The sequence below is a fragment of the Lynx rufus genome, unplaced genomic scaffold (genome assembly GCF_022079265.1).
Source record: "Lynx rufus isolate CCGP_SWC_20201006 ecotype Redwood Valley unplaced genomic scaffold, mLynRuf1.p SCAF_9, whole genome shotgun sequence".
Classification (NCBI taxonomy): Eukaryota; Metazoa; Chordata; class Mammalia; order Carnivora; family Felidae; genus Lynx; species Lynx rufus.
In genome coordinates, this window is record NW_025814897.1 from 85,863,390 (window position 1) to 85,891,022 (window position 27,633).

General features: G+C 36.6%; 1 protein-coding gene across 1 annotated transcript in view; it reads left to right on the plus strand.

Moving 5' to 3' along the window:
• Positions 1–27,633, plus strand: part of DNAJC24 (DnaJ heat shock protein family (Hsp40) member C24) — a 55,155-nt gene that overhangs the window by 17,606 nt on the left and 9,916 nt on the right. The window contains exon 3 of the mRNA XM_047071057.1: positions 20,138–20,276. Within this exon, the coding sequence (XP_046927013.1) occupies positions 20,138–20,276 (139 nt within the window). The remainder of the gene's footprint in view (positions 1–20,137; positions 20,277–27,633) is intronic.

Genomic DNA, 27,633 nt, shown 5'->3' on the forward strand with positions numbered 1-27,633 from the left:
CTATCTCAAAATATTTAAAAATATTAAATATAATTCTTACACTCTCAAAGGTAATCCAAAATATTTCGTTTTAGAATAATGCTATTCAGATTAGTTAAATGTGTGGATTCAGTCCTGTTAATGAAGATTGAAACAGTCTGGATTTGTCTTCAGTCATTCATTCATCCATTCACTCAACATTTGTTAGGGTGAGCACCTACTGTATTTCTAGGCATTATTCTAGATGCTGTGGATATAACAGAGTTTATTGTTAAGAGGAAGACACATGTTTAAATATTAGTATCTAGTATAATAAATGGTATGATATATACAGCATATAAATTCTAAAATATAGTTTCACAGGGAGGCCTATGTATAGCATAGGGATTAAGATCCCTGGCTTTGTTGGGGCACCTGGGTGGCTTAGTTGGTTGAGTGTCTGATTCTTGATTTTGGTTCAGGTCATGATCTCAGGGTTGTGAGATCAAGTCCTATGTCAAGCTCCATACTGAGCATGGAGCCTGCTTAAGATTCTCTCTCTCTCCCTCTGCCCCTCTTCCCCGCCCCCCATGTGTGTGTCACATAAATAAATAAAATAAAGGAGAGTCCTGGCTTTGTATCTTTTTGTGATGTCTTTGAATCTCACATCTGCTGTTAATGATCTGTCTAATCCAGGATTGATTTAACCTCCCTGAGCCTCGGTTTCCTTACTTGTAAAAATCAAAATATTTTTCTTGTTTTCTTATTTTTATGAAGATTAAATGAAATAATGAGTGTAAGAGCATTTAGCCAGTCTTACATGTGATGCCTTATTCATCATCCTCACTAGAAATTATGCCCAAGATGCAATTAGAGCCATATTAAAATATAGCATAATGATACACAAACTTAATTATTGTTGTTCAATGTAAAAGAAGTTAAAAATGGTAGAATTGTATTTTTGATGTGTGCTTTCAAGCATTCATTACTGTATATGTTATATATATATATATATATATACACATATGTATATACATATATACATACACACACACAAATTGCTATGTAGAGTTGCATTTATGAAACTGAAAATACTGTACATAATGGAAAATTTAAAGATTTTCAAGAGTAGTTGTGACTAAATTTTCACATTGTTTTTGGACCACACCTCCGAAAACTGCTTCTCCTCTGTAAATGTTCAGTTAGCAAAATTAGTGCTATGTTGGGAAATTAGTGCTATTACCTACAGATTGCAGGAATGGGAAAGCAAGGTTGCACAGCAAATTCTGCTTGTAGTTTGTGGAAGAGAAATTCCCCCCACCCCCCGCCCAAACCCCACCGGGTTGCTGTATTGTAAGAAAGAAGGAGAGGGGCCAGTAAGTTTGGGAACATATCCTGCCCACACCCAACTCAGACCCTCATTCTAGTGTAACAGACTGGGTCTCCTTTACACAGGTAGGTATTAGATTCAGTTCCAGCTATCATGTCTTCTATTCCAGTAACTTGTTCTTCCTTCCTACAGTCAGCCCCTCTCTGATGTGTGTAACCATCTGAACCCAAATGGGTTGTCAAAATCAAAGTTCATTTCTGGATACTTCCCAGAATAGGCAAAATATTCTTGAAGCAAGGGCACTTTCAACCTTTGTCCTTGATTATGTGTTTGCCTTCAGTTTTGGGCTGGAATTCTCTACTGTCCCATCAGTTCTTTGATGCTTTTAAGAGTTTTTTAAAACAATATTTTATCAAGGTTTTTTAGTTGTTTTCAATGGGAAGTTGGTTTGAATAACTTAGCCCCACCACTGCTAGAAATAAAAAGTCCTCTTCCCATTCTTCCCATTCCTTCCCATTCAGTGGGAGGAAGTCCATTTACACTGAGGGTACAATTCAAGATCTCCTTCCTGGAGTTTTCCCTTAATAGCTGCTCAAAAAAGTCTACCCCATGTGTTTCATTGGTATATTGTAATTCTGGTATCCCACTGACCACATCCTGTTTTTACTGTAATTGCTTACACCTGTGGTTGCCTCTCAGCTAGACGTAAAGTCTTTGAAGGCAGGTATCCTGTCTCAGTTATGTTTTTGTTCTTCTTGGTAGCACCAACTTCTTATACCTTATATAATAAACTGTCACTGCATGCATTGGTTGAATTGCACTTGAATTTTGCTGAAATAGAATAGATGGGTTAGGAAGGCATTTGGCTCCTGTTATTTGGGACTCTCTATGGGGGTTGCAGTATTGTCCTTCCTTTTCTGTTATTCCTTACAGGTTCATTGATGATATTAGATAGTCCTTGACCCATGTGAACTGATGACAGAATAGAGCCACAGCATATGAAGTGATTTCACCCGTGGCAGTCTTTGAGCCAACATTTTGTCTACACGTGTCCTCCAAGGCTATCCAGCTGTTACATTTCATTTTTAATAATTCAGACAAGAGTGTGGAACCTTTTTTGTTTTAGGTTTTCAATAGTCTTCTGAAGATAAACATTTTTGAGAACCTTAAATAGTGGTGCAGAAGAGAATGTTGAGACCAGGAAGAATAAATGAATTAGTTGGTTAAAGGATAGATCTGAAAAAATAAAATAGGGAATATAAGTTTATAGTTTTAAGTTTACAAAGTTAAAGAATACTTTTCTTGGGAAGGAGAAATAGTCATTGAATTATAAGACTTAAAAAAGGCCTTTTAAAAGCCTATTACCCATTTTAATGTGCCTTTCAGTTTCGACATGGCTGCATAATACAGTGACTGTTCCATACTATCTTACTTATAATTTTAAAAATATTTAAAAATAATATAACAAGTTATTCTATAGTCTTAGTGTTGGACTTTTAGAAAGTCAATGTTAAAATGAGCTTCAAGTGGTGAAGTACTCAACTGGAGCAGTTTATTGGTGCATAATGAAAAAGGTCAAAACACGTGGGTTATTTAATCATGTGTTGTTTCAGCCATGATCTTCTCAGATACATTAAGCAGATTTTAGAGTCTACTCTTCTAGTGACCTGTTGCATCTAGAACTCCTTCAAACTCTGGTGACTATCTAGAAATCCCTAACTGTTCCATGAATGCCATCTTCCTGGGTGTGACAGGAGAGACAGGACAGAAAAAGCTCTCTAAAGAGGGACAGGGTGGAGTATAAATTAGTTCTATATATACACACATATATATTATGCATATACATATAATGTATATAATATATATAATTGTGCAGTCAATTCTTATTTCCTATAGTTATGTTCTATAAAGTTGCCACAAACACAGAATCAGCAAACTCTGAACCATTGCTTCTAGGGGAAATATAGGGTTAGGTTCCTACGAGCCTCTGGTCACATTTTTCATCAAGTGATCAGTACATAATCTTCTTTTGTGTGTGTTTCTGTTTAAAGACACTTTGATAAATATTGTTGATTTATTAACATTAAACTCAGGGCTGAAAGCACTGTAACTCCTGCCCAAAGGAAGAAGCTTATCTAAAACATGAATTTTCTCTGTAAGACACATCACAGGCTTTGGAGCACTAGACGGCACATTAACTGTCTAATGGGGGCCATTTTAACATTTTAACTGTCTTGGGGGCCATTTTAAACAGTAAAATTAACAACAAAAACCAGAAAAATGCAAAAAAGGTGTCATAAGAAGATTGTAAAAAGGGACACTTATTTACATATAGTATGAGAGCTGAAACATGGAGTCATTGTTGGACTTCAGCTGGGAACATGCATGTTGAGAGATTCAAGTTACTCTGGCATGTCCATGAATTACTGCAAAAGCTTGGCAAGTGTTGACTTGGGGGTTATACAATAATTCTAGCAAGTAGGTAAATTTACAGATATGGATTCTGCAATTAATGAGGACTGGCTGCATTTATATATATTTATATTTCAGGGCTTGCCAAGTATGGTCCTCCTCTTCCACCACCTTCATTTAAAAAATTTTTTTTTAATTGTATTCAAAATATGTTCACTCACATTTACAAAAAAGTGTGAGATATGTGGACAGATGATTTATTCAGTAACTAGGTATTGTCTTGTATGTGCCAGGTGCAGGTGTAGGTGCCAGGTGAGGTGTTTATCCCTCAATTGTATGTAAAGTTGTGTATCTCCCTTACCTTAGCTTTTTATCACATTCTTGGAGGAGTTCCTAACTCAAAATTCGAGAAGGACTGCTCTTTGTATATCCCTGTAGCTTTATCTGCTTCATAAGTTACTTGTAAATTCCCTTGCTTCCCACCCTTCCCCTCAAGTCCTGCCTTCTTTTCTCAGTAATGCAGTTTCTTTGCTGTCAGTGCTCCTACCTATCCTCCCAACCCATTCCATCCTGTAATTAGGTTCAGTGTTTTTGTCTTTGAAACAGAAATATAATTATGTCTATCATGCAAGTAATGTGGAATTTTTTTAAGATTATTTTTTGAGAGAGAGAGCATGTATGCACACAGGAGAGGGGCAGAGGGAGAGAGAGAGAAAGAGAATCCTAAGCAGGCTCCACGCTCAGCACAGAGCCCAAAGTGGGGCTTGATCTCATGACCATGAGATCATGACTTCAGCCGAAATCAAGAGTCGGACACTTAACTGACAGAGCCACCCAGGTTCTCCCACGTGGAGTTTTAAGTAGGGGAAAGTCCATGTTTCTCAGTGTACTAAAAAGTTCCTTTATGATCTGAACCCAATTTTGCTTTTCTACTTCATCTCTTACTACTTTTTCCTATCAAACCATTCTTTTACTCTTTCCTGGTATGACTTAACTGTTCTGCTATTCATAACTCTAATATCTATCTTAGTACTTTCCTGTCTTGTATTTGCTGTTTCTCTCTGCCTTTCCTTCCAAACTTACATAATTCTTCCACAGGTAAACTCCTATTCATCCTACAAAACCCAGTTAAATGTCACTTTTATTAAGAAACCTTCCCTAATTTATTCTAAGTTCACACTTTTTCATGCTGTCATCTTTTCTGAGCACCTTATCCTTTCCATTGTATTATAATGAATTGTTTACATGTCTACTGTCCCCCACTGGACTTTGAGTGTCTCAAGGGCAGAGATCCCATTTTATTCATCATTGGATCCTCATTGTCTAGCACAATATCTGACTTGTAGTAATGTGGTTAATAAGCATTTTGGGAATGGATAAACACATTTTTGGGTCTTGCACATGGATTATAGTTTCTCTGTATGAATCAGAAAACCTTAAAAAATGTTAAAACATATTTTAAAAACCATGTTTCAGCTGTTAACTGTTGCATGAAACAATGAATGAGCTGTTGACTGCTTCTTTAGGCAATATTTTACTAAGCATTAGGTGGCAGTAGTGTGTTGTACTTGACTTTACCTTTGTAATTTTTTTTTTCTTTTTTAGTGTTCATAATCTTAATGTAGTGTCAAAGTGTAAAGGACACAATTGTAGTACTTTTATACCTAACTTTTTGTAACATGATCTTGTTTTCAGCTCATAGGGGGATCCTACAAAAATGAACAAAATACAGCCATGTCAGTCAATGTGTATCTCTCTCTTGCTTACCTAAACTGTATTCAGATTCATTACCGAATTACTACTGCACCATCTTAACACTTCCTCACCAACTGTTTAATGGCTGCTTCATAATAACAGTGATTTGCAATAAGGAAAACCAAAAATTATCTCAGAGGATATGTGTTTTCTCAGCATCTTAAGAACTTAGTTAGGCCTCTATCTCAAAAATAGTATGTTAAGTTCATTGAGTTTAACTACAATTATTTAAATGCTTGCTTTTTCTTCCTTTTTTAACTCATTAGTTTCTGTCAGTACTAAAGTCATTTGTCTTGTTTATTGTGTTTCATTTTAGGTGAATTTCCCTCATCATTAGGTAGTTAGAATTGAGAATTGCCACCACCTTTCCAGGCTTTTGCATCTTCTCACACCATTAAATTTAGTACACTTACATATGAAAATGTCAATGCTTTTAGTGTACGTTTCATTCCCATTGTAGTTTCCTATAGCTTATAAAGTTAAGTCAATAAAATTTATATTTTATTTAAGGAAAATCTGTACATTTTAGGTCCATGGGAGCATTTCTGCAAATAAAAGAAACATAACTTGTACCGGAGGCCATTTCAGTGTTGATTCAAATGTGAGCTATGTAAAATAAATCTGTGACATTCTCTTTCTTATGTCTTCTTTACTTTCTTTTCTATCTCAGGGGTAGAATGCTTAAGGGAATTCGAAGCCAATGTACTAGTATCATTAATGTGGCAGAACGATCAGTTAATAAAAGAAGAGCATGAAAGCGTTGACAGAACACACTGCCTAATTAGTACCTGATGGCCTTGATGGCCGCAGAGCAGAACTCAGAGTTGCTACAAGAGAGGAGCTCTGTAGGCTCTGTAGCTGTACATCACCACACTTATTTAGCAGGGATGACTTTAGTTTGGCAGTTTCTTAAGTTCTTAATTTTACAAAAACCATGTCTTTCCTGAACCCAGAGGGCAAGTGAAGTCAACCATTGTCGCTAATTATCATTGGGAGATATTGGAGGCAGAGTGTTTATCTTGTAGTTCTCTGTGTAGCTAGCTCATGTTGAGTATGTCATCGACAACTTGTCTGATAGGATTTTGAGGGTGGTGGTGGCTAGTTTTGTATTTAAATTGAACATAATGTAACCCATTGCACAAAATTTGAATGTTTTATGTGTCTTATGTGCAACGAAGCAGGGGTTGTATCACACTTGTATATAGTCGAAAAGAAAAATAGACACGTGACTAGCAAAAGGAATTGGTGCAAGATTATATTTTAGAGGTAGTGAACATCCTAGTTCAAAGTGTAGTGGAGAGAAAAGTCTTGGCTCTGAAAAGGTTTTGCATGAATTACCATGATTGTATTATTCAACCACATACTTTACCTATTTCATTTTGCAAATCCCATTCCTACAACCTGCTCTTAATTCTTTAACTTGAAAACCATCAATACTTACTCTAAGTAGTGCATGACCTTGCTTTCCTCCAGTTTTTTTTTTAGTCTCTTGCCTCACTTTTTGACTTAGCCTTTCTTTTCCTCTTCTTATTCTTCTTGCTCCTCTTCTGTTCTCCTTCCCCTTCTCTTCTAGTCTCCCCTTCCTCTGCCTTCTTCTATCTTCCTACTGCCCTCCTCCTCCTTCTTGTTCCTTTTCGTATCTTTTAATTCTTTTCTTAGAGCTTGACAGTGATCTCAGAATGAGTCTCTTAGTGGGTTTCAAAGGCAGTCAATATTATAGTGACATTTAGAAGAGGTTTTAAAGATACCTGTGTTCAGAAGACCAAAAGTTCTCTTTAAAAATATGAATGGCGTTAAAATGGCTCTTTTAGAGAATAGAGGCAATCATTAGCAATTCTGGAGGACCAAAGAGATATCGGCTGCTTTATACTGTTCTCAATGTGACCACCATGTAGTCACACTGCAGCCTTACTCTTAGGCTCTCTTTGGGGACCATGGGACTGTACTACACATAGGATTCTAAATGAATTCATAGGGCTAGTCCAGTGAGGTCCTTAGTAAGATCAGTTTTTATGTTATGGGGCCAAATTTAGAGCTCTAGGAGAGTGTGCTGTTTTTGTCCATATATTAGCTATTCACCAACATTCACAGGGGAATTAAGGTAATTTTTATAGATACTTTAAAACCACAATGTGCTTTTTAATTAACTAATATATGTATATATGTGTATGTGTCTATGTGTGCATATGTATCATTCCTGTCCAGAATAGGCAAATGCACATAAACACAAAGTAGATTAGTGGTTGCCAGGGGCTTGGAGGGAAAGGGGAACAGTGAAGGACTCCTGATGGATGCAAGGTTTATTTGTAGTGCTGAAAATGTTCTGAAATTACATAGTGGTGATGGTTGTACAACTCTGTGAATATTCAAAACAACTGAATTGCACACTTTTAAAAGGGTGAATCTTAATGGTATGTGAATTTATTTTTCAATAAAGCTGTTAAATGGTAAAAAAAAAAAGAGACTTGTAAGGTTTGATGGATTGGGAGAAAATAAAAAGTACAAGTTTATATCTGAATAATTTTGGAAAGGAGAATGGCAGTATTAACTTTCTTTCTTAATAATTTCACTTAAAAGAATTGTAATGATACGGGCCCTACTCTGTGGGATCATTATGATCTAGTCACACAATGCCTTGTTGTCTGACCCTAAAACAGTGCTTTAACTTAGTATTCACATAAATAACATTACTTGATATTTTGCCTTTCAACTTCTTCTAATATAAAATGGAGTTTTGTTTTAGAGGTCTGCTCATTATAAGCTATCAACAAATGTTGGTAACTCAGTGTAAAACAGGTGTAGAGGGGCACCTGGCTGGCTCACTTGGAAGGACATGCAACTCTTGATCCCGGGGTTCTTAGCTTGAGCCCCACATTGGATGTAGAATTACTAAAAAATTAGTAAACTTAAAAGAAGAAACAGGTGGGGCGCCTGGGTGGCTCAGTCGGTTAAGCGACCGACTTCAGCTCAGGTCACGATCTTGCGGTCCGTGAGTTTGAGCCCCGTGTCAGGCTCTGGGCTGATGGCTCAGAGCCTGGAGCCTGTTTCCGATTCTGTGTCTCCCTCTCTTTCTGCCCCTCCCCCGTTCATGCTCTCTCTCTGTGTCAAAAATAAAATAAAACGTTAAAAAAAATTTAAAAAAAAAGAAGAAACAGGTGTAGAAGGATGTACTCTTGGGGAGGGGAGATAGAGATAGCAATGAACTGGGGAAAATTTGTTTGGGAATTCCTTGTCCTTTTTTTTTTTTTTTTAATATCAACTTAGAAATTTCTGGTTTTCCAAAGTAGTAATAGTTTTGTTTTGTTTTGTTTTGTTTTGAAGTTTTATTTATTTAAGGGTGTGCCTGAGTGGCTCAGTTGGTTAAGTGTCCAACTGAAGCTCAGGGCATAATCTCATGGTTCATGGGTTCAAGCCCCGCATCAGGCTCTGTGCTGACAGCTCAGAGCCTGGAGCCTGCTTCGGCTTCTCTGTCTCCCTCTCTCTCTGCCCCACCCCTACTCACCCTCTGTCTCTCTCTTTTTCTCAAAAGCAAATAAACATTAAAAAATAAATAAAAATAAAACAACAGTTTAAGTTTTATTTATTTAAGTAATCTCTACACCCCACATGGTGCTCGAACTCACAACCCTGAAATCCAGAATTGCATGGTCTTCGACTGAGCTGGCCAGACACCGCAGACTAGGTTTTAATACGAATAATTGTGCTGTCTTTTCTGATTGGTGATTCAAGGACATTCTCCCCTCCCCCATTATACATTTGGAAGGATAATAACTATTGCCAATTATAGCAAGCAGGACCAAGGAGAAGTATAGCAGGAAGACCTTCCTGCACCTGAAGAATATAAGACAAGGTGATTCTATACCCTTCTTCTATATCTTTGCTTCTCCATCTCTTTCCTTTCCAGATAAATCCTTGTATAGAGAGAGGACTGTTGTGGAAGTTTGTTTTGTTGTAAAATGGCCCAGGGAAACTGCTCTCCCTCAGCCCTAGTTTTTTACCAGTTAGTTTAGAGAGACCCGGTTGCCTGCCTCGTATCCTTCTATAAACCTTAGGGGTCAGTGGTGGGGAGTGCTCTGGCCTTTGGCCTCTCTCCTTCTACACTTGATTCTTGTTTTCTGGCAGGTGGTGGCAGTGTTACCACCACAGCAGAATGGGGCTGGCAGGCAGAAATTCAGGCCTCTCGTCTCTCTCAGATATGGAAGGAAAGGGAGTTCTCAGAAATGAGCCCTGGCCTCTGCAGCAGCTGATCAGGACTCAACTCAGCTGGGGAGTATGATAGCACAGATCTCTTGGGATCTGGGACATACAGTAGCGGAGTTTTGTGGGGAGATTGGAAGGGAGAAGTGCATGAGAATCTGCTACGTGAGAGAAGTAGATGGGGGTGCCTGACTGGCTCACTTGGTGGAACATGCGACTCTTGATCATGGGGTTGTGAGTTCGAGCCCCACATTGGAGATAGAAATTAGTTTATAAATAAAAGTTTAAAAAAGAGAGAGAGAAAGGCAGTGGTTGGGGGAGGTTTAGGAAGTGTTGGGGCGGGTCTCCTGTGATTGTCATAGTGTTTAAAGAAGAGCAAAGAGGTACAATTATTTGGAATTAACTTTTAGTGACTGAACTGCTATTTTGTTTTTTTCTTTTTTTTTCCTTTGTCTTGTTTTGGAAGGAGGGAAAATTGGAGATATGATAAACACTTTGGGTGAAAATGTGCTTGGTGGGTTTTTTAAAGTCCATTTATTTATTTCAAAAGAGAGGGAGAGAGCATGAGCAGTAGAGGGGCAGACAAAGAGGGAGACAGAGAATCCCAGGCAGGCTTCCTGCTGACAAATCCAACCATGAGATCGTGACCTGAACCAAAACCAAGAGTTGGACGCTTAACCTACTGAGCCATCCGGATGCCCCATGAGACAGCCTTAGCTTTTATAAAATTATGAAAGATTAAGAATTTACTAATTTTCATGAACTTTTTTAATAGAGCCTATATTTAATACTTTGGTAAATCAAAAGAAGTTCTTCTTTAGTAAAAACATTGGAAAATGGTATTTTTGCCGTCAGGCATTATTGTGATCAGATTTTTTTTTAATGTTTATTTATTTTTGTATTTTTGAGAGAGAGAGAGAGAGAGAGAGCGAGCATGTGCAGGGGAGGGACAGAGAGAAAGGGAGACACAGAATCTGAAGCAGGCTCCAAGCATTGAGCTGTCAGCACAGAGCCTGATGCGGGGCTTGAACCCATGAACCTCAAGATCATGACCTGAGCTGAAATCTGACGCCTAACTGACTGAACCACCCAGGCACCCCTGTGATCAGATTTACTAATGCCTTCTTACATAGTTGCCTTCCCTTAACTTGACCTTTTCAGTTTTCTTTCACAGCCATTGTCTAAAAAAATAAGTTTTTACTATCTTTAGAGGTGATGAGTGCCTTAAAAGGTAGTCAGGACTGGACTCACGAAGGCATGAAGACTGTAAATAAAAATGACACACAATAAGCTTTTATTCAGTGTTTGTATATGTGCTCTGTTTTGAAGTTCCTCAGTGGTTTTCTGCATCGTAGTTTGTTTGGAATGTGTCCACTGTGAGTGATGTCATCGAAATTCAACATTGGACCTATTGGGGTTCAGCAAGACCGTACTTGAGTGTGATTCTGTCCCCACAATTTTTGCCAGAATCACTGGCAAAAAAAGCACAAATCACTATGCCATCCAAATCTCTTTTTTGCAGAGACACTGATAAGATCTCCTGGTGTTATGACACTTAACTCTCTTTTTGGTAATACAGAATTGGTAGGGGAAACATGAATAGTTTTCTTTTGGGAAAACTGGGAAAGGATAGAGAAAAAGATATTAAGGACTTTATTTTGAAGATTTGACCTTTTCCATATTCACACATACCACAGTTACACATCCATTGTTTTTTCAAGTATGCTCTTGAATTCATTCCTCTTAGTAAGTATCTGTGTGCTCTATATCTCATTCTTCAGTTTGGAAAATACTTGAAGATGACCATTGGGCTGAAGCATATCCCCAAATCATACCTGTTTGTTGCATCACCTGAACAGAAGGACATAGTAAATATTTGTTTACTAGGAAAGAATGTGAGAGCAAAGATACAAAAGTGGAAAACCTCAGTTTAAACCTAAAATCTCCTTTCCCCTCCCATCCAGTGCTGACTAAAATCAGGAAGTTTCAGATTTTGTACTCTTGGGGAAAGTATTACGTGTACAACTTAAATAAGCAAGTATTTATGGAGGATGTTTGTGCAGAGGGGCAATGTGCTAATCTTCAGAGATACAGATATAGTTAAGATACAGGCTTTACATCAAATGTTTTGGAAGAGGGCCAAGTCCAGTCCACAAGTAACTATAAATTCTTTGAAAGTTAGCAATACTGTAGGAGTCCAAAGGACACACACACACACACACACACACACACACACACACACACGATTCCCTCTGGATAGGGATGTTGAACACAGCTTCATGGAAGAGATGCATATGGACTGGTACAGGATGCTTCAGTGGAGACAATAGCGTAAATAAAGCATGAGAACAGAAAGTATGCTTGTTTAAGGGATGATATCTGAAGGACTAGTCTCGAATGACTAGTTTGTCCTCAGTGCTGTGTCTATAATACTTACAATAGATAGCTCTGTAATGCTAGGTTGGGGTTCTTTTATTGGAAGATTTTACCTATAAGAATAAAGAATATGATTCTAATTCATTATATAGTAGGTTGCCTAGTAAAATTTTAGAGCTCGGGAATGACATGGTCAGGGTTTTAAGTCATGGCATGTGAACTTGGAATCAGTTGCATGGACTGGAGAGCTATTAGAAGAAGGTGAATGCTAGAGAATAGGTAAGAACTGCTTTTTGTTTGAACTAGGTTTGGCACTGGGAATAGAAGGGGCATTGTGTAGGCAGAATCTACAGAATTTGGTGGTTAATGTGATGAGGGAAAGGAAGGTTATCCTGATAACTGTAGCCTGGATTATTAGGAAATGTATTTTATCATTCTCTCATTCATTCATTCATTCATTCATTCATCATTCATTCATTCATTCAGCTTTTATTGAGCATAGTGGTGATTTTAACAGAACAAGGAATTCAACAGGAGGTAGAAAATTTTAGAGTCCGGATGATAAATTGGATTTTGATCATAGTGCTGATAAGATAGCTTTTAGAAGGTATTTTGAAATTTGGTTCTCGAATTTAAGAAAATTTGAAGCTAGAAATAGCTAACATTCTATTAATGGTAATAAACTCATCTATTACATAGACAAAAACCAAAGTACCCTGTTGTCAGGGTCCACATAGATCAAATAATATCAGTATGATAATTTGAGAATTTTTGTTTAATTAAAATTTCTCAGAGTCCTTTTCATAGTTAATTATTACTTCCTGTTTATAGTCAATATTTTATACATCAGAACAGCATAATCACAAATGTGTAGTAAAGGATTAATGTATGATTCCCTTTTTATTCAAGTTTAGATTTAAGTAGCAAGCTATTAGTAAAATAAAGCAACATGTCCTTTTAAGAAGGAATATAAGAAAGTCAGTAAAGGAGATGGACCTCTGTTTAAGTGATCTGAAATACCACCTTATTGTAGAGTGGGCGGTTTATCATAAAACTGTCTTATGAACTTACTTTATTTTTTTTTAATTTTATTTTTTTAATATAATTTATTATCAAATTGGTTTCCATACAACACCCAGTGCTCATCCCAACAAGTGCCTTCCTCCCTGCCCATCACCCACTTTCCCCTCTCCCTCAACCCCCATCTACCCCTAGTTTGTTCTCAGTTCTTAAGGGTCTCTTATGGTTGCCTTCCTCCCTCTGTAACTTTTTCTGTTAAAGAAACACCTTTTCATTTCAACTTTACATGTTGCTTAGCCAGTAGAAAAGGTCATTTGGAGTTAATATATAAGTTTTCACTAAAACCTTTTAGAAATTGCTAGAATTATCACAATGTACTGTACTATGCCCTTCTCATAACTTATATATACTTCAACTTTTGTCCCTTTTAGTACAAAACACTTGTTTCTGTGTTAAATCTGTCAGTGGACATTATTGCAGTGTTCAGTATCTGAAGCCTCATATAAATTGTATCCTCCTCTAAAAAAAAAATCAACAGGTTAAAATACCACTGGCATATTGTTCAGATTTCATCAGCTTTTTCATCATTGATGCTGGCATTTGTGCAAACAGTGAAATAAAGAGGCTGACATTTACGATTAGTGAACAAAAGGTATCAAATATCAAAAAATGTATGACTTAGAACACTTGATGTAATTTTCATCATGGTGTTATAGGTTAACAATTGAGGAATGTCATTCGTTGAGCATTTTTTTCTTTCTTTTTTTTATGGATACATACCTAGAAGGATGCATCTGTCAAGGAGAAATGTTTATGAAGCACTAATTTTCTGACTTGCACTTAATTCCATGTTTTAAGCAGTGGAGGCTAACAGTGTGCTTTTCAGCATGCATAATAATTGCCTACAGAGTTTGTTGAAACACAGATTCTGAACCCCCCCACCCCCCACCCTAAGTTTGGGCTGGGGCCATCTTCTAACGAGCTCTGAGATAATGCTGATGCTACAAATCTGAGGACCACATTTCGAGTTGCATTATGTTCTTATGTTGCATTGTGACAGTCATTCTAGAATTAGTAATTTAGAAAGCACTTGAAATTATTATATGGAGAAAATGTAAAATCAAAATAAAATGTTCCATATTGGATAACCCATTGCCATAGCATCTCAGCTAGTTAGGATTAAGAGTCCATAATCAAAGCATTAATTATCAGCTAGATAATTAGTTAGGATATAGATAACACATATTAATCCTGATAATATATTACATGATTTTCTGGATATCATATAGTCACCCAAGTGAGCTTATATTTTCATATCAAGACAGTTTCACAATTGTTTGTTTGTGTTCACTTTTCTCATCTTCAGTTAGTGACGTGGAGATTTTTTTTTTTAACGTTTATTTATTTTTGAGACAGAGACAGAATATGAATGGGGGAGGGACAGAGAGAGAGGGAGACACAGAATGGGAAGCAGGCTCCAGGCTCTGAGCCATCAGCCCAGAGCCTGACGCGGGGCTCGAACTCACGGACCGCGAGATCATGACCTGAGCTGAAGTCGGACGCTCAACCAACTAGGCCACCCAGGCACCCCAGTAAGGTGGAGATTTAAAGAACATAGCTCTGGGGCACATAGGTGGCTCAGTTGATTAAGTGTCCAACCTCATGGTTCATGATTTCGAGCCCCTTTTTGGGCTCTGTGCTGACAGCTCAGAGCCTAGAGCCTGCTTCAGACTCTGTGTCTCCCCTCTCTTTCTCTCTGTCCTTCCCCCGCTCGAGAACATAGGTCTGTGTAACTGATAAATTTCCCCCAAAATGTGAGGCAGTTAAATAGATCATAAAGTTGAGAATTGTTAAGTCATGTGAGAATAGTAAAATAGCAGTTTGCTAATAAAACTTTGGAGACAGTTACCTGTGTACTGTTATAATAAAGAATCACAGAGTGGCGCCTGGGTGGCTCAGTCAGTTAAGCATCCAATTTCGACTCAGGTGATGATCTCACACTTTGTGAGTTCGAGCCCCATGTCGGGCTCTGTGCTCAGAGCCTAGAGCCTGCTTCTGATTCTGTCTCCCTCTCTCTTCCCCTCCCCAGCTTGTGCTCCCTCTGTCTCTCAAAATAAATAAACATTAAAAAAATAAAAAAATAAAAATCACAGAGAGACTTTCATTCTCAGCATTTTTAATATTGTGACATATTTATGATATTTTAATTGTGAATGTTACTTTAGTCCTCTGCTCAGCAATACTTAACTTTTTAAAATGTTTTAAAGTTTTTAGAGGTTGGCATATAGTACTTAAAAGTAGTAAAACTATATATTTTCATAAAGTAGTCTGTAATTTAAACTTTTCAATAATTTGTATTAGTCTTTGCATTAATTTTCTCTGTTTTTATTTTACTTTTCTTTGTATTAATATTGAAAGAAATTTCTCATTTTTTTTCTTTATGGCTTGGAAAGATTTTCTGAATTTCTTTAATAATTTTAGACATGTCTAGAGAGGTTTTTCTTTTTTTCTTTAAAGAAGTTTAAAAAAAAATTTTCTAATGTTTATTTTTGAGAGAGAGAGAGAGCGCAAGCATGAGTGGGAGAGGGGCAGAGAGAGAGGGAGACACAGAATCTGAAGCAGGCTCCAGGCTGTCAGTGCAAAGCCTGATGTGGGGCTCAAACCCACGATCCATGAGATCGTAACCTGAGCCAGACTGAGCCATCCAGGCGCCCCTAAAGATGTTTTTCTATTCAGAGAATGTCAACATACAGTGAAAAATGCACAGCTCTTAAGTGTTCAGTCGGTGATATTTGATACCATATAGCTACCATCCCAAGCAAGATACAGAATGTGTCTGTTCCTCCAGAAAATTTCCTGTGCCCCTTTGCAGTTAATTTCTAGCCCCAACTTCCCACCTGGAAACCAACTTTTAATTTCTATCACTATAGATTTAGTTTTGCCTAAATTTGAATTTCATGTCAATGTAATCATATAGTATGCACCCTTTTGTTCTTGCCCAACGTAATGTTTTAGATTTTCATCTATGTTATTGAGTATATCATAGTTTTTTTTTTCTTTTTGAATAGTACTCCCTTATGTATCAAAATAGTACCAATTATTGATTCTCCTGTTGATAGACTTCATGGTTCCAGTTTTTTGGCTAATATGCATAAGGCTGTGAGTATATTCTTTTATAAGTCTTTTTTGTGGGCATATGTTCTTATGTTTCATTTCTCTTAAGTAAATATCCAGAAGTGGAACTGCTTGACCACAGAATAGGTATATGTGTGTCTTTATGAGAAATTCTCAAATAGTTCCCTGCCAGCAACATGTGAAAGTGCTAATTATTCCATAACCTCACCAACACTTAGTGTTATCAGTCTTCTTTATTTTAGCCATTCTATTAGGTGTTTAGTAGTATCTCATAATTTTAATGTATATTTTCCTGATAACTAATGAAAAAATTTGAGCACAAGTTCATGTGCACTTTAGTCTGTTTATCTATCTTCTTTTGAAAAGTGTCTAAGCTTTTTCTCCCTGATTTTTAAATAGTATGTCTTTTTATCATTTGTAGGATTTTTTTGTTGTTGTATATTCTAGATGCAAGTCTTCTGTTAGATATATATTTAGTGAGCATTTTTTTAAACCAGTCTGTGGCATGTCTGTTTTATTTATTTACTTTTAAAAGTTATTATTTATTTATTTATTTTTGAGAGAGAGAGGGTGTGAGTGAGTGAGGGGCAGAGAAAGAGGGAAAGAGAGAGAATCCCATGAGGGGCAGAGAGAGAGGGAGAAAATCCCATGTAGGCTCTGCACTGTCAGCATGGAGCCTAAAGCAGGGCTTGAGCTCACCCAAAACGGGGCTCGAGCTCACAAACCATGAGGTCATGACCCGAGCTGAATAGTCACCCAGGTGCCCCTATTTGTTGTTGTTGTTGTTGTTGTTGTTGTTGTTGTTTTATATATAGAGAGAGAGCAAGTCAAGGAGAGGGGGCAAAGAGAGAGAGATAGAGAGAGAGAGAGAGAGAGAGAGAGAGAGAGAGAGAGAGAGAGAGAATGTTAAGCAGGCTCCATGGTCAGCATGGAGCCCAGGGTCGGACTCAATCCCACGACCCTGATCATGACCTGAGCTGAAATTAAGAGCTGGATGCTCAGCCAACTGAGCTACCAAGGCACCCCTTGTCTATTTTTTTAATTTCTTTTCTTTTTTTTTTATTTTTGAGAGAGAGAGTATGCACAGGGGAGGGGCAGAGGGAGACAGAGGATCCGAAGCGGGCTCTGTGCTGACAGCAGAGCGCCTGACGTAGGGCTCAAACTCATGAACTGTGAGATCATGACCTGAGCCAAAGTTGAATGCTTAACCAACTGAGCCACCCAGGTGCACTCCCCCCACCATCTTTTTTTTTTTTATATTTTTCTAACTTAAATTTTAGTTCGGCTTTGTCTACTTTCTTAATGGTGTCTTTGCTGAGCAAGAAGTTTTAAAATTTGATGAAGTTCAATTTATCCATTTTGCATCATTATTGTTTTTTCTTTTTGTTTTCTGTCAAAGTACTCTTTCCCTACCCCAAGGGGTAAAAATATTCTTATGTATTTCCTTCTAGAGGCTTTATGGTTCTGTGTTTTACATTTATGTCTGTGATATCATTCATCTTGCTTTAATTCTTCTGTATGGAATGAGATAGAGATTGAAGTTAATTTTTTCCACATGGCATCCAGTTGTTTGAGTTTAATTTATTGAACTGCCTTGGCACCTTTGCCGAAAATCAATTGAATATATATATATATATATATATATATATATATATATATATACACACATACACACACACACACATATATATTGAATATATCATACATATCAATTGAATATATATATTGAATATATATATATGTTTAGCACCTTAAATGACATACTTATCTTCTTGCTAATAATTACCATTTTTAAATTGTACTCTGTATCATGGAATAAAATTTACTGCATTCTCATACCACAAAGATTAGACCTAAAAGCCTCAGATGGTGACTTGCTAATTTAAAATAGCAGTGAGGAAAAATACTGAGTTAGTAAGAAATTGAATTATGCTTTGACTATCATATCATAGACCTGATATAAGACTCAATAAAATTTAGTGGTAGCTTTTAGTTTTGGGTAGCCAGGAACTAATTCTTGATTTTGTAGGGCTTTCTTGGTAAGGCTTCTTGCACAAATCTTCACACAGTGGTAGAGGAATAGGTCAGCTAGAGAACTTTTAATTGTAACAAACGTTGTTTTGGGTTTTGGATATTACTTAAATAGCCTAACTGTAGGGACTGCCTAAACCTCAGTATGGGAATGACTTTTATGAACATTATTTGGTAAATCATGGCCATAAAAAGATAAAATAGTAAAGCTTTAGTTTTCCTTTCTTTAGTCATTATATTAATGAACTTAAACATTTAAATGTTGATAACTGTTAGATTTGGTATCGGAAGAGAAATAGTTTGCCAGTGGGAAAATGGAAGCCTCATTCTCTGTTTGCCCTATAATCTTTCTCTCAACGTGCATGATGTTTTTCTGTGTAACCAGATATCACAATAGCTTTTGCTCTGCTAGTGAGGATCATCAGCAGTGTGAAAAAGTTCAGCATGAAAACAAATTCACTGTCAAAACCACTAGTCTACATTATGATTAAAATACTTTGTGAATTCTGGATTGAGGATTGAAGTCACTTTACTTCATTTTACTTGCCACAATTCATTGAGTGACTTTGGCCTTAGCAACTTGGGTAATACAAGACATTGTACCTATAAATTTTTTGTGTTTCACTGTCTCTAGTCAGTGAAAGAATTTAAGTGACTGTGCCATTATTAATTGACAAGTGTGTCAAACTAACCATATTAATGTCATGAAATGTAAATCTGGTGACTTGCCTATTTTATTATAAACATTTTGAAGAAAAAGAATAAGTATCAAAGGGGAAAAACTAGTGTACTAGTTCAAAGGTAATTACTAAGGTAACTTTTAAAATTAAAATATGTTTTGTAATGTATTTGATAAAGCATTCAGAGTAATTGCTGGTGGAAAATTCTGGTTGAAAACTATCAAGTGGTTCTTTGTTTACTTGAGAATGAAAAAAATTACATATTTGAGTATCTGCTACTGTTATCCCCACATTATTTAAGTGACCTGTCTCTACATCTAGATAACCTTTCCTCACTTATTTGTTGAAAGGCTACTGAACTGCAAATGACATATTCTTTCAGAACTGATAGATAAAGAGAAGGGAGAACCACGAAGAATGTAGGGAAAAAGAGGAGATAATGTAAGTATCCAGTAAGCCAAATTTACATTTGCATTTGAGAATTGATGAATTGGCATAAAACTTTCTTTTTTGACCAAATACTTTAAAGAAATTACTGCATATTGAAACCTTTTTAAACATTTCTTAGATTTAGAAAACACAAATGAGAAAGATTTACTAATGAATTAATTTACATTCAAATGTTTTGGTGAGTTCTTTAAAGTTGTTTCTTACCAATCTGCCCTAGAATAACCGTTTTTCAATAAAAGTTTATGTTTGGAGATTTATAACTTTAAAATCTTTAGGGCTGAGCTGGAAGATGCAAGATATTTATTTTCAACTATGATTGTATAATCATAAGATTTCATAAGAAAAAGCTAGTAGTTCATTTGCAGTGATCTCCATGGCCAAGCACATTGTATAAGGAAAGCTTCAGACTCTGCATAGTTTGTGCCGTCAGGTCCTGCTTATCTGCACGTACCTATTTCTGTTTGTGTTAGTCATCCTCTCTAGGTAAATTGTCCATGAGACCAGTGATTCCATCAGCAAATTATCCAGAAAATGCTGTCTTTGCATGTTGTGACAGATCATGTCACTGGTGAATTTATAGCTACTCCAGTGGTCTAATTAACCTGGCAGTTGTCTCCTGTGCCCAACACTGTTGTCTCGTTGCCTTGGCATCTTAGTTTTCATCTTCCCATTACCTTCTTTCTTAACTGAAACTTAGATTTACAAGTTTGTTTTGTTTTGTTTTTGTTTTTTCTTTTTACCTACTCACGTCACCCTCTTTACTCATCACCCCCCTCTTATTTTTGATTGGCAGTATCATCCAGATAAACAAAGTGCAGATGTGCCAGCAGGAACAGTGGAGGAATGTATACAGAAGTTCATCGAAATTGATCAGGCATGGAAAATTCTAGGGAATGAAGAGACAAAAAAAGAGTATGACCTGCAGCGGCAGGGTAGGTATTTGTGCTGAGGGGCCACAGCACACTGACGCCCTGAGGCATAATCCACAGCCATTCCTGGGGAGCCATCTCCAGCATTTGGCGGAGTTATTGCCTTCTTTACTCCTACCTCACCATCACGATTTTCAATTAAGTCCTACTCTTAGTAGTGATGAATCACGATTTTCAATTATGTCCTACTCTTAGTAGTGATGACTGTGTATCCATTGAGAAATTAACAAGACTACTACGGGATGTGGCTTCTTACGAAGCCACGAAAGCTACTTCCCTAACTAATGAAAAGTGCTTAATTATACATTTCTAATTAATAGGTTTTCTATGTTTAATAACTTCTTTTTATTATATTTAATTATGTACTGATTACAGTTTTAACTGTAGTACTTTTAACAATATATACTGTATAAATGATAGCCTAAAGAAAGGTACTATATGGGATAACATCATAAAGCACTCTGCTGTCTTTGAGTTTGTTTTAGGCTAGTTTCATGATTGTCTCCTGGATAAACTATTCTTTATAAGATTGCTATAAATGGCATTTTAGGAATGCACACTTCCTAAGCAGTTGTAAGTCATTTCTTTTATGCATTTTAGAAAATAGCTTCCTAAAACAGTGACAAGCTCTTGTGAGAAAGAAAGGGAGAAATGTAGGTCAGGTTTGTCACACATAGACTGCAGTTACACGAAGTGATAGGCTGTCTTTCTGCACTGGCCTTGGGATAGGAGCCCCTCAGTCTTCTATTTGAACCTTCAATATGCACCCTGCATGCTAATGGGAGGAGTCAATAATCAGTTACAGCCTGTGGGGAAAACACTCAATTGCACTCTGCAATAGCGCACCAGGTTCAGCATTGACTCATATGTGTTGATAAAAGCTGAGTCTCTGTAGTTGCTTATTGAATGCCCCCCACCCCCCACCATGCCCTACACTGGTACATCATCAATCCTAACAAAATGATTTTAAGGCTTCTACTACTGAAGTTATGAAGATTTGATTTGAGAAACTAGGCTTACTTCTCTAAAGCACAGCATTATAGGATGAAGCCAATGATATATATGGAATATCCATATTTATTTTCAAAGGGAGTTGTACTGATAAAATTAAGTATTACTCCCAGGCAGTGTTTGATACCTTTGTGTGTAAAGACTTCACGAGCTATTAGTTTATATCTTGGCGTGTTTAATAGTGACTTTCATCATACTCTTCAGCTCTAAGGCCCTTCTGCTTCAGTTCTAAGGCCCTTTTGAGCTTACTTTTTAAAAATATTAAGAAACTGATGAGTATAATTTGCAGTGAATTTGGACTTATTTTTAATATGGCTTGAATATTGGGTCTTCTATTTGGTGCATATACAAGCATCTTTCAAATGCTGTATTTCTTTTGTAAATGTGTTTTACCTCTGGCAGAAGAATGTAGAGGTGGTTCCATTTGAGGGTGAATTCTATTTATAGGTTTTTAACCTTGGTTCACATGAAAGAATTTCTGTGAAAAGTACCGAAACATACACATGATTGTGTTGTGTGTGAGAAGTTACGTCTGTGCTTTTGCACATCTTTACCAGTCTTTCCTTTGTAAGTGTATTTGCTTCGAATAGGGATAATCCACGCAACTGTATTTTGAGAGGTGTAGAGTATGAGCTGTCTCTGTTGCTCTGCATTTTCCCACTCCGCGGCCTTTTACTGTTAAGAACCTGTCAGTAAAACTGAGTGGGAACCCGCTGGCTAAAGAGAAAAAAGGCAGGGAGAGATCAGGGATAAAAAATGAATCTCTCTTGGTGAGGAATAGGGTGTCAGTAGACCCAAATAGAGAGAAATAGGAAACAGGGTTAAAAGTGAGCAATGGAATTACATGAAGGAAAGTTTTAAAAAATGTTGTAAGAACAAATAATCAACATCTTCACGCCTTTCTCATTGCCTTTGAGAAGTCCTTGGAAATGTGGATTTCTTTTGAGCTTTGAATCCTTGGTTTTAAGGTTTTTTTAAGGGAAGGTAACGGCAGCCTATTGCATCACAGGGGACTATCAAAGGTCACTGATAGCCACAACATTTAGACAAAACAAATACAGGGAGAGTTGGGCCTGATTCATGATATGGATAAATAGGCCCACCTTCTGCTTGGAATTTATATAATATCCAGTTTGCTTTGCAGGTTTTTTCAAGCACATCCTAGGAGTACAGTAGAGGTACAACTTTTTATGACATTTTAATATGTCAAATCTAAGTGCTAAGTATTTCCTTCATTACCAGTGGCTGCAAATAGTGATAATGCTTTATTTCAGTTTTAAATTGACATTGGATTGCTGTTTAGATAAGTAGAAGTCTCTTATCCAAATATAACTTGCTGTTTTTAAGCCTTTCATATGAGAGCTATTTTTAAGAATTTTGTAATAAAACAAGTTTCATATTGTCATTTCTCTTGAATGCTGGCATTAATTTTTCCTTCTTGACCCATCTTCAGTAATTGTCTCCTCAAAAGAAGGAAATGAACTTGAACTTCTAACAGTGAGGATTTAGATTTGATAGAAGGAAAACCTTTGAGAGTGATAATTTGTTAAAGACCAGGATAGGTTACCAAGAGAGAGAGAATTTGTTATAACCAGGTCAAAGCACTCTTTTTTTCTGGGTCACCCCCTGGGGACATGGAAATAGCTTTGTTACACAGAACTCTTTTTTGTATGTGTTGATAGTTCATTATAGAACTTTCTTTTCATAGGGTGTGCTTTAAATATATTTGTTTCCTACCTTCCATGAACTTGGAGTATAAAATAAATTTGAGCTCTGTAATACTTGGGAAGGAGGTAGGAGATATTTTATTGGCTGATGTGGAATGCTTTCTCATATTTCACAGCTCAAAGTTGGTGCTCTGGTGTAAGGAGAGCCTCATCAATATTGCCCATAACCATTTATTTCTGTAAAAGATCATTTACAGGGGCCCTTGGTGTCTGTATTTCTTTGCTTCACAAAAGATATTATCAGATGAGTTCTAATTAAAAAAAAAGTCTAGCTATGTAAAGTACATACATTTGTTTCTTCCTCATTTCCACTGTCTATTCTTATTTGATAGTTCTAGGGCAATGTTGGCCAGGCTGAAGAAAAGCAAATCTAAAAAAGGATGAATAATATTCAGTTCCCAGATATTTAACATTTTGAAAGCAGTGTTAACTAGTGAATTTAATCAATTAGTTCCAGTTGGCAATTTACCTTATTGTTTCTAAGGATGCTTCCAAAGACTTGCTTCCCATGTTCCCTTGAAAGGCATGTAGTTATTCAAGATTAGGCTTCAGACAACCATATGAGCACTTTGGAAAATCTTTTCAGGATCTGTAAAATGTTTATATGAATAATATCTTTGAATAGATTTTGGTGCCTTTATAAATCTTATGGGGAGTTTTCTGATATATTAAACACATTAAAAAACACATCAGAAGTATATCATGGGAAAATAATAGGAATTGTGATTCAGTTGCTTTGTAATGTGACAGTCACACAGATCTCTAATGTCTCAGTGGCTGTACAGAGTGACATGGCTAATGAGGTAGGTTGACTTCTTTGTGACCTGAAGTGGAACAAACCTTCAAAATGGTTTCAGTCAAATTAATAAAAATAAACCTCCAAATGAAGTCAGTCAAATTAAATGTTTAAAAAAAAAAAGTTCATTGTGTTTGGGATCCTTCCTTGGTGGTATATTATTTTATATTAAGATGTATCTTGGTGTTCTGTTAGTAAATTATTTTGGTAAGGTGGAGTCTTCATGTTATACAATTGGCCAAGTACCTGGATACCCAAAATAGCCTGGCTCAGAAGGAGATTAGGCCAGACATTGTAAAGTCAGTGTGTCTTTACTCAAAGCTAATCAGCTACTCTCCCCTAGCTAGATACAAAAGGTCACTTCTGGTGTTGTATTTTACAATTTACCTTGTCCCTTTTATTAGGATAAATATTTGAGAATGGAAGATTAGGAAATAAATTCTGAGCCGAATATGGAAAATATCTAAACACCACCAACATTTATGTATCAACTTGTAATTTCTTGGTAAGAGCCCCAAATAAGGACCTTCCTGAAAGCAAGTTAATGCTAAAGACTGATTAACTCCGTAAGAGTGGAAATAACGCTTTTAAATGTAGATAATATGAATCTGAGTTACGAATAATGACTTAAGGCCAGGAGATATTTGTGTAGATTATGTGCTAAAACTGACCCTTACAAAATACTTGTATTAGTCAAGTTAGAGTTTCCATCTGTGGTCATATCAGTATTTCCATTTGATTTTAGGAATTTGAAAATTGGCTGTAAAAATGTGCTTCAGGTAAAATTTGAACATAAGCATCAGGGGGCATGTTTTGTTTTGTTTTGTTTTGTTTTGTTTTGTTTTGTTTTGTTTGGGTGACTGTTTCTGGGAAAAGTATGTGAAATGATGCAGAAAATCCATCTGGACAGTTAGGGACTGGCACTTTCTTCAGATGGAGAAAAGAGTATAGACAAAACTTTTTGTGAGGGTCCTGCTCCATCTTATTTGTCATAAGAAGGTGACTACTCATGTTATCTGTTACTTTTACTTGAATGCAAATAACTTTTTTGCAATAAAAATTTATTTTAAGATCCTTTCTCAATGGTTTTAAATAAAAATTTGACTAGTTTGAAAGAATGAATGTTATGGGAACCTATGGGCAAGACTACACTTATAATTCTGGTATAGTTGGACATAATTGGGAGTTCTGATTTAATAATAGAGAAAATGTAAGATTTTAGGAAATTTGTGCCTCCCATTTTAACTTCACTCTCAATTTCTACTTCGGTACTTGATCCAGTTGAAATCAATGAGTCTTTTTTTGTTTTTTGTTTTTTTAACTGTTTACTAATTTTCGAGAGGGGGGCAGTGCGCAGAGAGAGAGGGAGACACAGAAGCCAAAGCAGGCTCCAGGCTCCAAGCTGTTAGCAAAGAGCCCGATGCGGGGCTCGAAATCATAAACCATGAGATCATGACCTGAGCTGAAGTCGGATGCTCAACCGAGCCCCTCAGGCGCCCCAAAATCAATGAATCTTAACCCAAAATAGGGTTGCCTTTCTCAGTGCTTATTTTTTTCTTTCAGACTTGAAACTTTCGTTTCATATTACACTCTGATTACTTCTACTTTGCTCAATATACAACCAATGAATTAGATGTGAGTTTTGACATTCCTGTAATTTTTTTTTCTGTGTGATCTTTTTATTCTCACAGCTACCATGGTAGTCCATACCCAGAGTAGAACACATACCCATATTATTTCCATAGCTGCTAATTGGCCTTCTACAGAGGTTCACATTTTGATTGGTCTAGCTTTCTTTATTCTCACTCCTGTTTAAGAACTTTTATAACCACCCTCTCCCCAACCCAACATTTTCCCATTCAGCTAGAATTTAAATGGAACAGAAGCTTTGAAGTTTGTTCCTAATTACTTTTTCAGCCTTGTCACCAATCACAAACCTAATGTGAATCTTCTTCCCTGGTTCATTTAGGGGCTCTCAAACACATATGCTTATGCTGTTTGTCATGACTCAGAACACCCTCCCATTCTGATTCTTCCCAGTTTTTTTTGTTCAAGTTTGAACTCAAGATCATCAATCCACCTCCCACCTCCCAAAGAAAGCTTTCCCTGACATTCTAATCTGCCATCATTTCTAATCTCTGAATCTAATGTACAAATTAATTATTTTGCACTTTTTCTCTGTGACTCCTATCTTTCAGTTTTGTTTGATACTTCGGAAGGACAATAATTGTGTGGACCATGGCTTTGATAATAATGGGCTGATAATAATGGGCTGATTTTAATGGGACTGACAATAGCAAAGTACATCAAACTTCTTAACACTGTTACAAATCCACACAAGGTCAAGAGTTGCTACCTTCCTACACTGTGGTACTTGAGGCTTTCCCCCACTCATAATGGATTACTCTTTAGTCATTTTCTTATGGTCTGTTATGAACAGGTCACCACAAGCATTATGAGATAACAATTAAAAGAGCTACTGTTTATTGAGCACTAGATCTATGGTAATTGTCTTTCAATCATTGTTTAACAGCCTCTTAAGGAAGATATTAATACCTGCTTTCCAGAGAAAGAGTCTGAGGTTCAGAGGGGTTAAGTAATTTGACTAAGGTCACATGGCTAGTAATTGATAGAGGGGAAATTCAAAAGTCATTCTCTGACTTTTAATCATTGTGCTGGGCTGTCAAGTTTTGAATAGGTGTGTACAACCTACTATTTTTAGTTCCAGATAATCAGGAGTGAGTTCCTATTTGAGGGTCAGAATGAGAGGCCAGGCTTACTTGTAATGCTGTTCTACCTGCTGTGTACTGAAACGTGAAGTTCAGTTTCCGGTCTTCATTTGGTATCTGTCATGAGCACTGGGTTGACACTCAGTTTATAAAAGCCCCACAGTTCTCCAAGTCCATAATTAAACTCCAAGTTTTTAATTTTTCTTTGATATGGAAAGCCTTGCAAGTGACTCTTTAATTTCATCTGGGAAAGGATTATAGAGCTTTCTGATTTAATGAACAGGTTTCAAATTAAATGTTGCCTGATTCTGAATCTCTTTTATCAAGGTAGAGACTGTTCTAAGAACAGAGACTGTTAAGGACAAGGAAACTGATTTCCTTCCAGTTAGTTCCTATATGAAAATTTTAATTATGTATAGTGAAGTGATTTTTAAGAATGAGGTGATTGTTTAAAATTAAATTACTTGGTTTTAAAACAGCAAGATGCTAAGAGAAAAACACTGCTCTTAGCTTTTAACACACAGATGACTTAAAGCTTTAAGTGTGAAATTAAGTATTTTAAGACATAAAAATAAATACAGTAGACTAATTGCTAAATGAGAGCATTCTGGGGACTTGATCGCTTGGGTAAGTTACGACATTGCTACACATGAATAGTCGGGACTGAACTGCGGATGGACTAGATCTTTTGGCCAATACTGGGTTGAATGAGACTTGTGATATCTCAGCCATAATGAATAAACTTAAATTCCTCTCCACCACAGCTTTTTGTTGCTGTTATTTATTTTTACTTATTTATTTGAATTGTAGCTTTAGTTAGAAAAGGTTTCCTGGGATTAGGAAATGTAATTATTAGGCAGCAAAGAGTTGTTTTAGAAATTTTACTATCATTAGGAGGAAGCTTTAAAAGACTGGAATGCCATTGTCTTGTAAGAAGTAAGAAATATTTATTGATTCCCAAATGGAGCTGAAAAAAACCTTTCCTCTTTTAGAAAGTTGTGAATGACCCAGCGAGAGCTCTAGTAAGCTTTACTGAACCAAGCTGCTAATAGTTATTTAATGTTATTCTTCAGTGTGAAAGAATCTCCCTAGATTTT